Below are 14,712 nucleotides of genomic sequence, written 5' to 3'. Positions count from 1 at the left end.
ACTTATTTTTATTATTATTTTAATTAAGGGGCTATAGTGATAAAATTGGGAGCTATGTTTATTATCTTCAAAGTTCCTATAGTCTATTGACCCGAGTGCCGGTCGGCTATGAAATATTAGAAGATAAAATTATTATCTTCAAAGTTCGTATAGTCCATTAATACAATTAATATTATTGACCCTAGTGCCGGTCGAAAATGTTCGTGGAAAATTTGCATTCCAGTTGACTCTGCTACAATTACTTTAGATTTGAATATAAATGTCAATTGGTAGGCTTTTTGTTTTCTCACACAATTAGCACTCACAATATGGATACATTTCCCACATTTTTCCTTCTTTCGCTACTCTTATTGTTTTCATGTCTTAGCCTTTCTGCTGCACAGAACATAACTCAAATCAAAAGTGATGAATCCATACTTCTTGCTTTGAAATCCCACATCACTTCAGATCCTCACAATATTTTGAAAAATAATTGGAGCAGTGGAACCTTGTTTTGCACGTGGATAGGAGTTACTTGTGATTCACGTCGTAGCAGGGTGACTAAATTAAATATCTCGGCTATGGAACTCGAAGGAAGCATCCCACAGGAAATTGGAAATTTGTCTTCACTCGTGTATCTAGATTTGAGTTATAACTCTTTTCATGGTACTATTCCTCTATCCATTTTTTAATTTGTTGTTAGTAGAATCTATTTTATTTATATGGTAATTCTATCAGATCGGCTACCAAATGACATTTGCATGCACAACAATCTTCAAAGACTCAAACTACTTGACTTGTCGTTTAACAAATTGGAAGGAGATATACCATCGAATTTGTACCAATGTCCACAACTTGAGAGTATTAACTTGTCAAAGAACAACTTTGGTGGACATGTGCCTGCACAAATTTGGAATATCACACTGCTTAAGGAATTAGACCTTTATTGGAACAATTTGAGAGGTATATATATTCTTATCTCTATACTGAGAATTTAACTAGTTTGATGCCTTACTCTTTCACTTCTATTGATAATCTAGAAATTGGTTGATAATGTCATTCGGTTTAAACGTAGATTTTGGGGTAAATGGCAAAGCTACGGCTCTTGCGTCTAATGATATTCTGCAGTTCCTCACTAACATGATGAATACATAGCTAAGCAATTTATTTATTTTTTTCTCATTTTACTTTCAACTTTATTAATACTAATTCTTTATTCTGATGCTCAATCTAACAATAAAATCGGGCATACACCTAAATCTAGATTTGATATATTATAGTCTCCAAATATAAAAAACTAGTGAGTATTTTGACGTGGAATTATTTTAAATTGTAATTTAAATTAAGTTATAGTATTATTTTCCGTAATGATATTATCTAAGCTGATTTGTGAGATTATATCGTCTGGAGTTTGTAAAATTTGGTCACAATACACTTAACAAAAACTTAGCAAAATTCTTAAAATTTGTGCCGAAGCTATTTAAGGTATTTATATTTTTTGCATACGGAGGGTGTATTTTATGCCATAATACTTTATCAGGCCGCCTACCAAAAGACATTTGCTCGCATAACAACCTTCAAAGACTCAAACTACTTAGCCTGTGGGAGAACGAATTGGAGGGAGATATACCATTGAGTTTGGGTCAATGTACACAACTTGAGATTATTTACTTGTCAGACAACAACTTTGGTGGAAATGTCCCTCGAGAAATTGGGAACATCACACAGCTTAAGGAATTACGCCTTAGTTGGAACAATTTGAAAGGTATGCTCTTGTCTTTATACTAATAATTTAACTTAAATAGAAAAAATATTAATTTATTTTACTTATTTTTTAAAATAAAAATAAATTTAGTTATTTTATTATATTCTCTACATTGTAGTTTTTTATAATTTTTTGTAACTTTTTTAGTTTTATTAAAAAAATCAATTAAAAATAAAAGATGCAAAAAAAATAACTACAATATAGATAATACAATAAAACGAAATTCTATTATAAATTAATTGAAATTTTTTCTATTCAACTAAATTGTGGGTGACCAAAATGTGGCTGCATAGATTTATTGAATCTAATAACCATTATAGGTTCAATAAGTTTTGAAAGATCACGTTAAGTACTCAAAATATCACAAGAGATACATACATACATTCATTTAATTTCATATAGTTGGATAATGTTAATTTACATTTCATAATTGATAAGATGTATGGATATTTTTATTTTCATTATTTGAATTTTTTTAGTCCCACCCTTGTAATGGGATATTAGCTCACGTAATAGTATTTATGAAGGTCTTGAGATATCCTAAAATCTTACTTATGTTATTTTTATTTATCTAAGATAATCGTAAACAATAATTATCAACACACCTTTTGTTTATATCCACAACTTCCCCCATTGACGTTCACATTTTATTTCTTCGAGTTTATTTCTCTTCGGCGACCGTCACCAAATTTTCTTTGGATTAAAATATTGGCCAACAATCACTTTAGTTCGTGTATCGCGATGCACGAGAAGGCGTACTAATTATATAATATTTATCCTCACTTTCATATAATTAGAAAAAGCACATCACTAACTATTTTTCTAATACTTATGATTTTGGAGTTCATACTATTTGTAACATATCATTATACCTGATTCAAATCGAGTTATCATGACTTAACACAATTTCACAGGTGGTATACCGAAAGAGATTGGTAATCTTAATAATCTAGAGATATTAGACATGAGTGGCAACAATCTTAGTGGACCGATTCCAAGACAAATTTTGAACATCACAAGTGTCCGTCAACTAGACCTCAGCAACACCTCTTTAAATGGTATGTCTGCACTACTCTTTAAGCCAAAACTTTAGTGAAAGAGTTTGGTATATCGTAACTAACCATGAGAATTGGAAAAAATATGTGATACACATTTAGTCTTATGCTTAAGTCAAAGTCTATTGCCCGTCGGGTAAGAGATTATTATATTTCCTTCTCAATCGATTTTTGAAAATTATTGCATCCAAGAAAAATAATTGAAACCAATTTTCAACAAAACTTAATTGATATTGCTCATGATTACTTTGGTAGACTCTAAACCGAATTATTGACCACTACTTAGCCCACATCACAAGATATATTGCTCATGATTACTACGGTGGGCTCTTATTATTATTATTATTATTATTATTATTATTATTATTATTATTATTATTATTATTATTATTTCTCTCTCTTTTTCTATTAAATTGAATTTTATTAAAAACAAAAAACCTAAAACCCCTTGAGAGCACAGAAAAGCTGACTAAAGGGCCGGACTTCATTAAAACCTTGCTAAGGAAAACCCGGTGGGAAAAACCAAAAGCAAGGAAAAAGAGTATGCGTCAAAAACAGTAAAAAAACAAATCAACAAAGCAAACAACCGGCTGACATTGAGTGGACGCATCTTCAAGAGCTCCGGCCTGACCATCGCCCCTAAGAGCGACCGGAACCCAATGTCGCCTACCACAAAACCAGAAAAAAGAAACCGGGTTACATAACCCACCCACCATCAATTCTACAATGACAGATCAAAAGATGGCTAAAAAAATCAAGGCCGAAGGCATGAACTAACGCCAAGCAACCAACGGGGATCAACTTACCCGACCCCAAGCTCAAGCTCACCCGGAACCTGAAAAAAAGGCCGAGTGTTGCCCCAATGCAAACTCCCATCTCCTCCCCTGCTTCAGACGCAATCACGCAGCCGTCGAACGCCAAACCAGAATCAGCGCCAGTCCTCGAATCATTCCCCCTCCACGCACACCAACTGTTTGGAATAAAATCAGCACGAAAATCACTCTCCTCCCACCAAGTGTTTGAAAAAACGCCGGCAGCCGCCGGCATCTCATGCCGCCCGCCATGAAACCAAAGAACGACAATTGTAACAGGGTAATATAACCCACCATCAATTCTACAATGACAGTTCAATTGATGGCTAAAAAACTCAAGGCCGAAGGCATGAGCCAGCGCCGAGCAACCAACGGGGATCAACTTACCCGACCCCAGGCTCGAGCACACCCGAAGTCTGAAAAAAAGGCCAAGCGTCGCCCCAAAAACCTCACCCATCTCCTCCTCAGTCAGCGCCGGACGCAAACCAGTAGCACCCACCTGAGCTTTATCCCCCCATAACGCACGCAAGGTGTTTGAAAGAAGGCTGACAACCAAGCCAAACCCATCCCTTGCACACCAGGTGTTTGAAAAAACACCGAAAGCAACCAAGCCCATAACAACCATTACCGCACCATCCGAAGATGGCTATGACAGTTCATGTCCACCCTCACCGCCTGCTTTATAGGCTCAATCTCCATCGGCCACCATCCTTCCTGCATATTGTTCGCCGCTAAAATGTCAGCCACTTTGTTTCCCTCACGAAAAATGTGCGTAACATGGAGGTTAAAATTTGTTAGAATTGCCAAAACCCCCTTCCAACGTGCTGCAAACCGCCAAGGTACATCAAGCGACCGAGCTTGAAGCAAATTCACAATGTATGTAGAATCCGACTCAATCCACAGATACTTCCAATTCCTGTGAAAAGCAATTTGAATTGCCGAAATAACAGCTAATAATTCCGCTTCAAAAGCGAAGCCAATGCCGCCTTTGATGTGGAAACATCCCCGAACCCAGCTGAACTTATCCCTGAAGACACCCTCGGCCGCAATCTTCCCCGGAGCTCCAAGAGCCGAGCCGTCAGTGTTAACTTTGATCCACTGATTAGGCGGAGGCCACCAGTAGACGTTAATAAAAGAAGGAGGAGGAGCAGATCGCGGTCTAACCCCCAGATTTCTCAACACTTTCAGATCGTGACAAGTATTAGGCATGCAACCGATTTTCTTAAAATTCTGCTCAATGTCAAGAAACGCCACTTTGATGAAATGGATGACTTGTTTACCAACAAACTTAGTATCTTCGAAAACGCACCCATTTCTCTGCGTCCAAAGACACCAGACAGGGTTATAATACCAGCTTTCCAATAGCAAGCCACTTGAGAACTAAGCTCACGTTCCAAGCAACCACCAAAAAACTGTGAATATCTTCGACCTCCAAAAAGCTCCCAAGATTAAACCAGCTGAGAAACTCTGCCCAAATAGTCTTAACCTGAGGACATTTCCAGAAAATATGATCCATGGTCTCGGCATCGGCCATGCAGAGAACACAACGATTTGGCGTGATGAGACTATGCTGGATAAGACGATCCAAAGTTGGCATTCTTCCGTGAAGAATCCGCCAGCAGACCAGAGATCTCCGAACAGGAATATGCCGTTCCCAAATCCAAGCTCCCCATTTGACCTTCGGAAATCTATGACAATGGTGTGCAAAAGCCAAGGCGGAAGTAACCTCACCGTGAAGAGAAGGTTTCCAAAATCTAGTATCTCTATCTTCACCGACCGGGAGAACCAGAATGGCACAAACAATATCCGGGTAGGCATCAATGAAATTCTGTGTAAAATGCCATATTCCATCATAGAAATACTCCGCCACATACTGATTGAGAAAGTCGCGAACAAAATGAGGTACACCACATTTATCCGCAATCCTGAAGCCAAGCCAATCATCGTTCCAGAAGCTAGTTAACTCCCCAGTACCAATATAGCAGTACGAGTCGCTGACAAGTTGAGGAATCTCACTGCGCACACCTAACCAAATCGAAGAAGGGGCAGCCACGCCTTTCACCTGGCCGAAGGTCTTGAGATACCTATCTCTCATCAAATCATATCCGAAGCCCCTCCCTTTAATGATATTCCACGCACGTTTCATAAGGAAACACTTGTTCATCATGGAGAAAGAACGTATGCCCAGTCCACCTTCCTCTTTGATCGCACAAACTCTCGCCCAAGCAACCGTATGAGAAGGCCGCTTACTTGCATCTCCAGTCCAGATGAAGTTCCTGCATTTAGCATCCAGGTCTTTAAGCAAAGATCTCGGCCACCGGTAGATCATCATAGAGTGCGTCAAAGAACTCTGGATCACCGACTTGACTAAACAGACCCTCCCCGCCATGGAAAGTTTCATGCCTTTCCAGCGTGAAAATTTATTCACAATTTTATCATGGATAGGCCTCAAAACATTAGCATGAACCCTCCCAACAAAAAGAGGGACGCCTAAATATGTAAACGGCAGCGCCCCCTTCTTGAAATCCATAATCCGTCCCACCGCGCGCCGAAGATGATTAGGAACTTTATCTGAGAAATAAACATACGACTTGGCAGCGTTGTAACTTTGCCCAGACAGAGAACCATAAAAGGACAAAATATTCTGAATGGTAGTAGCATTGCCAGTGGAAGCCTTGCAGAACACTAAGATGTCATCCGCATAAAGTAAGTGAGTAGGAAAGATGCTGCCACGTTTCATTGTCATAGGAACCAAGTGCCTTGAAGCAACACAATTACTAAAGAGAGCACCAAGTACCTCTTCCGCAATGGCAAACAGAATGGGCGAAAGAGGGTCTCCTTGTCTAACGCCTCTAGAGCAGGGGAAATAGCCATGGGACTGTCCATTATACAAAATAGAAAGCCTAGCCGAGTGGAGAAGCACACCAATCCAACAAATAAATTTCTCGTCATAACCACTCACTTTTAAAACTTTGAACAGGAAATCCCAACGAAGGGTATCGAAAGTCTTGGAAATATCAATTTTACAAGCCATATTTCTGCCTCCCCCAATTCGCCGCATACAATTGACTCCTTCAAACCCGAGCATAATACAGTCATGTATATTCCTTCCGCTGATAAAACCAAATTGGTTACCAGAAACAAAAGTAGCAGCAACCACACTCAGCCGTGAAGCCAGGATTTTCGGGATGATTTTATAAAAGAAGTTTGATAACACAATAGGTCTCAAATCTCCAACAGAATCCACCATGTCTTTCTTAGGAAGGAGCACCATAATGCTGGAATTACAACCATGAGGAAGATACGTTTTCTCAAAGAAAGTGCGCACCGCTTTACAAACATCGTTTCTAATTAACGCCCAGCAAGACTGAAAAAACTTGCCAGTGAAACCATCAGGCCCAGGAGAACTCGAAGCATCCATACTGAAAATTGCCGCAGTGATTTCCTCCTCGTCCGGGATCTTGGTCAGGAGCGCATTATGAGAATCATCAATCATAGGATCAATAGAAGCCTCAATAGTAGTGATATCGACCTCATCCTGGCTATTCTCATGAAAGAGCTGCGAAAAATAATTCACAATATGGTTGCTAATAATAGTTTGGTCGTATTCAACCGAGCCATCAATAGTCAAGTGTGAAATCAAATGCGGCTTCCTTTTATATTGCATCATCCTGTGGAAAAAAGACGCTATTTCGATCTCCATCCTGCAGCCAGGAAACCCGACTCTTTTGCTGCAGCAAGCTGTGCTTTCTGGAAAGCGTAGAATTAATCCTTGCTTGGGCAGTAACTTCTTTATCAAAGAGATCTTCCGAATACCCATAATCTGCGATCAGCTGTTGAACTTCCAAGAGCTCTTTGTTAGACTCGGCCTAAGCGTTATCCACATGACCAAAAATGTGTTTGTTCCAAACTTTCAGCGCACTCCGGAGACGTTTCAGTTTAGCCATGATAACATAAATAGGGCAGCTGCAATCCACCTGTTGTTGCCACGATTGCGCCACCATATGCTGGAAACCATCATGCAGAGTCCACATATGTAAAAATTTAAAGAACCTGCTATTACTCCTCACATTCTTGTCACAATGAAGCACCAGAGGCGAATGATCAGAAGTATTCCGAGGCAGAGCTTGTGTATAAACCGCATCCCACCTGTCCGCAAAAGCCTCAGAAAAAAGAGCACGATCAATAGTGGATTCAACATGAGAAGGCATGAATCTGCGACCCGACCACGTGAATTTCAAACCAACAGAAGAAGGCTCGATGAAACTCGTGGCTTCAATGAAATCCCTGAAATCCCTGCAAGAAATGGCACAAGGCAAACAATCGCTACTCCTCTCATGAGCGCCCTTTACCGCATTAAAATCTCCCATGAAAACCGAAGGACCAGAGATGTGATTCAGGAGGTCCAGCCACAACTGTCGCCTATCCAAGTAATTATTAGCGCCGTGAATAATGGCCATCTTGAAAGAATCATTCTTCCACAAACAATGTAAAATCACCGCCTGCTCAGAAGAAAGGAGAACAGTAACAACCATGTCAGGATGCGCAAAGCACCAAATGTTGGAACGTTTGGAGATTCTCGCATTTTGGTGACACGGGACCACATTTAAAGAATTCCAATAAGAAAAAGGAATTTTAGAAAACTTAGTTTTGGGCTCAAGAAGACCAATAACCAGCGGAGAAAAAGAGCGACAATGCTCTTTGAGGATCAGTTTAGACTCGTCCGTGAGCCCCCGGACGTTCCAAACTAAAAAGTTCATCGGAATTAGAAAAGAGTCGTGGATTGGGCCTCCGCCCTTTCCACTTCCGAAGCCCAACTCTTATCCACCACATTTTCCATCACTTGAGCACTCGATGAAGTAGCAGTTACAATCTGATAGTCTCTCGGACTATGTCCAGCAGCATAAGCCTCAGCTAACTTTCTGTTAATCATATCTGAGGAAGAGGACTTCGATTTCGTCTCCATCCTGTGATCATTCTTCCGTAATCTGGTTTTAATACTATCATCCGTTGGGGTAGTTTTCCTAATCAAAGGTCCAGGAGGTCGTCCCCGTTTCTTGACAGTGGCTTCAGGATTTTTTTGTCCCAAGTTTCCCTGAACTTTATTCTGTTGAGCCTCCGTCATTGTATTAACCGTGTTCATCTGATGTTGTCCAGACTTTTCCGTCCCCGTCACCGAATTGTTCGCCTGAATCTGTTCGGGTTTCTCAGACCCCTCGCCGGTCTGGAGACTTTTTCCTTTCCCCGCTCCGGTGTCCCCCATGATGCCCCGTTCCTCCTCAAGCTCCTCCACACCTTTTCCGTCCTCCACGGCCGCATCCGTACCATCCATGATGCCACATTCCTCTTCAGGCCCCTCTTCTTCATCACTAATATCCTCCACAATCCCTTCAAGAGCCTCGAAAACATTTTGATGCTCCACAATGTTCATGCCCGTCGATAAGGTTCCGTCATTTTCCTTATCAATAATGACCATCTCAGCCTCTTTTACTTTCCAATTATTTTGGTTATTTGAAGGACCTGTTGCCGTTTTCTCTTTGCTTTGGTGTGGTTACTGGTTCACTTCATTCACATTCCGCGTTTTACTGTCCCTTTGCTCTGCTTTTTTGCACTTGTCTATCGAATGTCCCGTTATCTTGCACCGAGTACAATAATGAGGCAGCTGATCATAAACAAATTCAACGTAAAACGATCCTTCATTGCAGTTAACCAGTAAGGATTCTTGCAGCGGCAGAGCAAGGTCAATCTCCAGCAAAATCCTCGCAAAGTGACCAAATTGTCCTACCACGGAGGCATTATCAATTTTGATAGGTAGCCCCAGTGTCGACTGATCCCGATAATCACCTCCGGATGCCAACATTCAACTGGAAGATAATAAATACGCACCCACGTGTGACAAAGAGAAGACACTTCCCGGTAAGGGTCAATAACCTTCACCCACTCACGAAGTCTGATCGATCCTGCTGAAAGTTCCCAAAGCAATTGTTTCTTTGCCCTACATTTATCTTCGGCTATGGAGAATTTGCATGTGTAATATCCTTTGCCCATAGGAATCAGATTCCAGGGGCCTTGAATGTTCCATAATTCCTGAAGTTCCTTCTTAATGTCCCCATAAGGTCGTGGCTTGTCTCCCTTCCTCAAGAGAATGCGTCCGATTAACGCAAACTGAAATTCTTCCACCTGTTTTTGGTATAGGGCCGAGGGTATGTTAAAAGCAAAGGTGTCTCCGTGTTTTTGTGGTTTGAGCGCCGTAAACTTGTGAGCCGGTATATCCGGCTTCCGTTGAACTCTAGTCGAAGAAACTTCCGCGTAAGATTTCGCCACCGGATTCAACGTGTCATTCCCTGCAGCCTGATTAGGGTTTGGGTGCGTCCCCGTCTTGACAGTCAGTGTTTCTTCAACCCTAGCAGGCGAAACCCTAGCAAGCGAAACCCTAGTTGGTGTACCTTTATCATCACCCAAAGGAACCGCAGCCTTACCACTGTTTGGAGGATCAAAGTTGGAGGATATTTTCGGAGTCTGAGGCCGGTTCTGGCCGGTGAGAAGGCCCGGATAAGCCATCGAAAACACAAGCGGCAGAACTAGGTTAAAGTCCCTCTCTCTTTTTCTATACTACTTGACTCGGTTTACATCGATCTAATTAAATGGAATTGTTTACAAATTAGCCCATATGACAATATATATTCGCTTTCATATAATTAGAAAAAGCACACCACTAACTAATTTTCTAATAGTAATTATGATTTTAGATTGGTTAGATTAACTATATATGACTCTGCATTGAATAGGTTAGATATAAATTCTTGTACATTAATCTTTTAGCAATAAACCGTATGATTTGATAAAAAACAATGATTTTTTAATTTTATTTTAACAACTGAAAACCAATTTGAAAATATCAGAGGCCCCACTTAATTGAACCATTGCCAAGACTAAATTGAACCGAGTCAAAATTATTTGGATTGAACAATTACCATTTAATATTCACCTAATAATGTTTTCAAATTGACAAAAACAAACCATTAAATATAGTGTTCTAATTATACTTATTATTTTTGTGGTCGTGTTATAATAATCAAATCAATTTTTTTACGACTTGGCAATCAAAGAGATTGATTATGTATATCTTGGGAATAAGAAATTCCACAATGCTATGAAAACTTTAGGCCATCTTTAGTTCAATTATAAATCAGTTTAGTGGTAAAAAATGAGATATATGGAACATTACATAAATTATCTGTCGTCCATTTCCTAATTTGTTGGTTTTAGATACATTTGTTGAAAAGATATTTCAAATTATCTGCCAAAGTAAATGGTGAGCTTCCACTCCATTTACAACTTGACATCCCTTGACTTGTCAGAAACGCTTGCAAAACTTGATCAGATCTTTAGCTTATTTTGTTTTCTTCTCATATAACTAATTTATGCTTAGTTAGATAAATACTCTAACAACAATTGGATTTTCTGTTTCCAGCCATATTGGATCTTCTATTTTCTCAATGGTAACAGATGAATTGTTAAATTATGATGTCATCAAGTATACTTGGTGTGCATGTCTTCGTGATACAGGGAAATATAAGATTTGTAACAAAACATCTTGTGTGCATTGCTAATTGATTTATACTTTAGAGGCATTTAGCAAATAATAAAGTTTCAGCGTATGTTTTCAAGAACAAAACAAAATGTCTCTTACTATGCTCCATCTTTAAAGCGATTGAAATGAAGGGTTCTTCAATTTTTAGGTCCAATACCATTCACCATTGGAAATCTATCCAATTTGCGGTCGCTACGGCTCTCTTCCAACAAATTAAATGGTGAGCTTCCATTCTCCATGTGCAACATGACATCCCTTCAAATTCTTATTTTCTCAAATAACAGTTTGGAAATCTTTGGACATATTTCATCTAAATGCAAATCACTTTAGTGGCCCCATTCCATCAATATTTATGAGAGAGTGTATTTTTGAGTCTAACAATTTGAGTGCTAATAAATTGCAAGAAAATTTGTCTATACGTGTGTTCATATAAGATATGCGATTTGTCTAATTCCTTTGTCACTCCATGTGCAATATGAAATAGATTTATATAAAAAAAAGTTGATAGAATATACTCCCTCCGTCCCTGAAATAAGTTCATCTTTTTCCATTTTGGGACGTCCCCCAAATAAGTTACTCTTTCTTTCTTTCCATTTTTGGCTAACTACCCCACCACTAATAATACTTTATTTATTCTTACTTTTCACTTTTTCACCACTCCCAATACTAATTATATCACTTTTTCACCTTTTCATCACTTCCAATACTAATTATAATATATTTTTCTCCACTATCAATACATTTTACCACTTTTCCTTAAAACTCGTGCCGTCCCCAAAGAGGAACTTATTTTGGGGACGGAGGGAGTATTTATTTACTTAGTTTGTGTGATATCCCGACTTTTCTATAAGAAAAATATAGAAGATCTTTACTTAGTTTATTAATGATACACATTCATTTTTAATAATATTATATTATTCCAAAGAAATTTTATAACTTTGACGTTCATGATTTTTTTTTTTTTTAGAAATTAGTTGATAATGTCATTCAATTTATGCTTTCACTACCTTGTTATGCCATTTTTTTAATTATGCTTTATTGACTTGATTGGAATAATAATTTAGTTTTTGAAATAATTCAAAAATATGGAAAAGAATTTTGGGTTGTCTAAATTTTTTATAAAAACTAAATTTGATTGAATGATATTTTTATCTAAGAATCAATAGAATACATGTTTTTATTAAAGAAGACCCTTTCATAAAAAACTTAAGAAAGTGGGCATTTTTATCTATTAACACTTACTTTTATCCATCTAAACTAATCCTCAAAAATAAGTTTTTATAATATTTTTGATGAATTAATAGTTATTTGAGTAGAAGTCAAAATTTGTGGCTCAATGATTTGACTTCCACGCGGCATTGTCACATAAGTCAAATAATGACTTGCAAATTGAGTTGTCTTGTAAATTAATACTTTATCCGTTCCATGAAAGTGTGCATCATTTTTTGTAGCACGAGTTTTAATAAAATGTTAAATAAGTGTATTTGGAGTTGAAAAAGTGATTGACTTTATTAAAAAGTAAGAGTAAGAAATAAAAAATTAGTGGTGTAGTAGTGTCCAAAAATGACAATGCACACTCTTATGGGCCGGAGTAAGTAGTCTCTAAAAATTCTAGGCTCACAAGAACAGTTTTAGATTTGAATATAAAGGGCATTTGTAGGTTTCTAGTCTCCAAAATTCTAGGCATATTTTAAATCAACTATTACTCTTTTTTTTATTAAAAAAAGATTAATAACGATTTTTCATTTTCCCAATAGTGATTCAAATCCCTAATCTATTGATTGGAAGTGGAGAACTTTACCAATTGAGTCACGCTTCGTTATGAAATTTACTATATACTTATAACTTTGCATGACTATATATGACTTTGAATTGATTAGATATATATAAATTCTTGCACATTAATCTTTTTGCAATAAACCGTATGCTTTGACTGAAAAAATGACATTTTAATTTTATTTTAACAATTTAATACCAATTTCTAAATTATCTGTCGTCCATTTCCTAATTTGTTGATTTAGATACATTTGTTGAAAAGATATTTCAAATTATCTGCCAAAGTAAATGGTGAGCTTCCACTCCATCTACAACTTGGCATCCCTTGCTATCAGCAACTTGGCAGAAGAGCTTGCAAAACTTGATCAGATCTTTAGCTTATTTTGTTTTCTTAGCTTGCTGGCTTCTTCTCATATAACTAATTTATGCTAATTAGTTAGATAAATACTCTAACAGCAGTTGGATTTTCTGTTTCCAACCATATTGGATCTTCTATTTTCTCAATGTTAACAGATGATTTGTTAAATTATGATGTCATCAAGTATACTTGGTGTGCATGTCTTCGTGATACAGGGAAATATAAGATTTGTAACAAAATATCTTGTGTGCATTGCTAATTGATTTATACTTTAGAGGCATTTAGCAAATAATAAAGTTTCAGTGTATGTTTTCAAGTACAAAACACAATGTCTTTCTTACTATGCTCTATCTTTAAAGTAATTGAAATGAAGGGTTCTTCAATTTTCAGGTCCAATACCATCCACCATTGGGAATCTATCAAATCTATCATACCTAGACCTCTCTTCCAACAAATTAAATGGTGAGCTTTCATTCTTTATATGCAACTTGACATCCCTTCAAATTCTTATTTTCTCAAATAACAGTTTGGAAATCTTTAGACATATTTCATCAATAAATTGCAAGAAAATTTGCATGTACGTGTGTTCATACAAGATATGATATTTGTCTAATTCCTTTGTCACTCCATGTGCAATATGAAATAGAAAAGGATGACTTATCTAATTTTGAATCTTTGATTTCTCAACTTGCTAGGTTGTTCTCATTTAATTAACTCGTGCTTATAAATACTTTAACAATAGTTGGATTTGTTGTTTCCAACCATATTGTAACTCTATTAATTTTAAGGATCAATGTTAACAAATGCTATATTAAATTAAGATGCCATTGAATATATGAGACATGCATGGGTGATATAAGGATAGAAGAGCTAATATTTAATTTCTATCAAAATACTTCACGTGCATAAAATGTATTTCTTCATTGCGATGTTTCTTTATGTATCCAGATTGTCTCTAAAGCAATATATATCTATGCTGACTTCTCAAACTTTCAGGTCCAATACCATCCATTATTGGGAATTTACATTTAATTTTATTACAACTTTCTTCCAACAAGTTAAATGGTGAGCTTCCATTCTCACTATGCAACTTGACATCCCTTGAATATCTTCTTCTCTCAAATAACAGTTTGGAAGGGACAGTTCCACAATGCTTTCGAAACTTGAGCAAATCATTGTCCATATTTCATTTAAATGCAAATAACTTTAGTGGCCCCATTCCATCAATATTTATCAAAGGGTGTAGTCTTCAGTCCATCAATTTGAGTGGTAATAAATTGCAAGGAAGATTACCTAAATCCTTAATCAATTGCAAAAGTCTCAAGGGCTTTGACCTAGGAAATAATAGAATACAAGACGAATTTCCCTTTTGG

General features: G+C 37.4%; 1 protein-coding gene across 1 annotated transcript; it reads right to left on the bottom strand.

Moving 5' to 3' along the window:
• Positions 1 to 4,235: 4,235 nt before the first annotated feature.
• Positions 4,236 to 8,146, bottom strand: LOC131015756 (uncharacterized). Its single transcript, XM_057944181.1, has 4 exons — positions 7,589 to 8,146; positions 7,331 to 7,480; positions 5,002 to 7,170; positions 4,236 to 4,928 (listed from the first exon to the last, which is right to left on the bottom strand). The coding sequence occupies exons 1-4, from the start codon at positions 8,144 to 8,146 to the stop codon at positions 4,236 to 4,238; spliced, it is 3,570 nt and encodes a 1,189-aa protein (XP_057800164.1).
• Between the last annotated feature and the right edge of the window lie 6,566 nt (positions 8,147 to 14,712).

The sequence above is a fragment of the Salvia miltiorrhiza genome, chromosome 3 (assembly GCF_028751815.1).
Source record: "Salvia miltiorrhiza cultivar Shanhuang (shh) chromosome 3, IMPLAD_Smil_shh, whole genome shotgun sequence".
In the NCBI taxonomy this organism is placed as follows: Eukaryota; Viridiplantae; Streptophyta; class Magnoliopsida; order Lamiales; family Lamiaceae; genus Salvia; species Salvia miltiorrhiza.
The sequence above is the reverse complement of the archived record's forward strand: the minus strand, read 5'-3'. Positions and strand labels throughout refer to the sequence as shown.

Bases quoted from the DNA above. Each gene is read 5' to 3' on its own strand.
- LOC131015756 (XM_057944181.1), bottom strand. From the start codon at position 8,146: ATGGTTGTTACTGTTCTCCTTTCTTCTGAGCAGGCGGTGATTTTACAT. The intron at 7,171-7,330 runs GTTTCCTGGCTG...TATTTTTCGCAG, and splicing joins TGCTGCAGCAAAAGAGTCGG to CTCTTTCATGAGAATAGCCA. The intron at 4,929-5,001 runs GTGAGCTTAGTT...CTTTGGACGCAG, and splicing joins TTTTGGTGGTTGCTTGGAAC to AGAAATGGGTGCGTTTTCGA.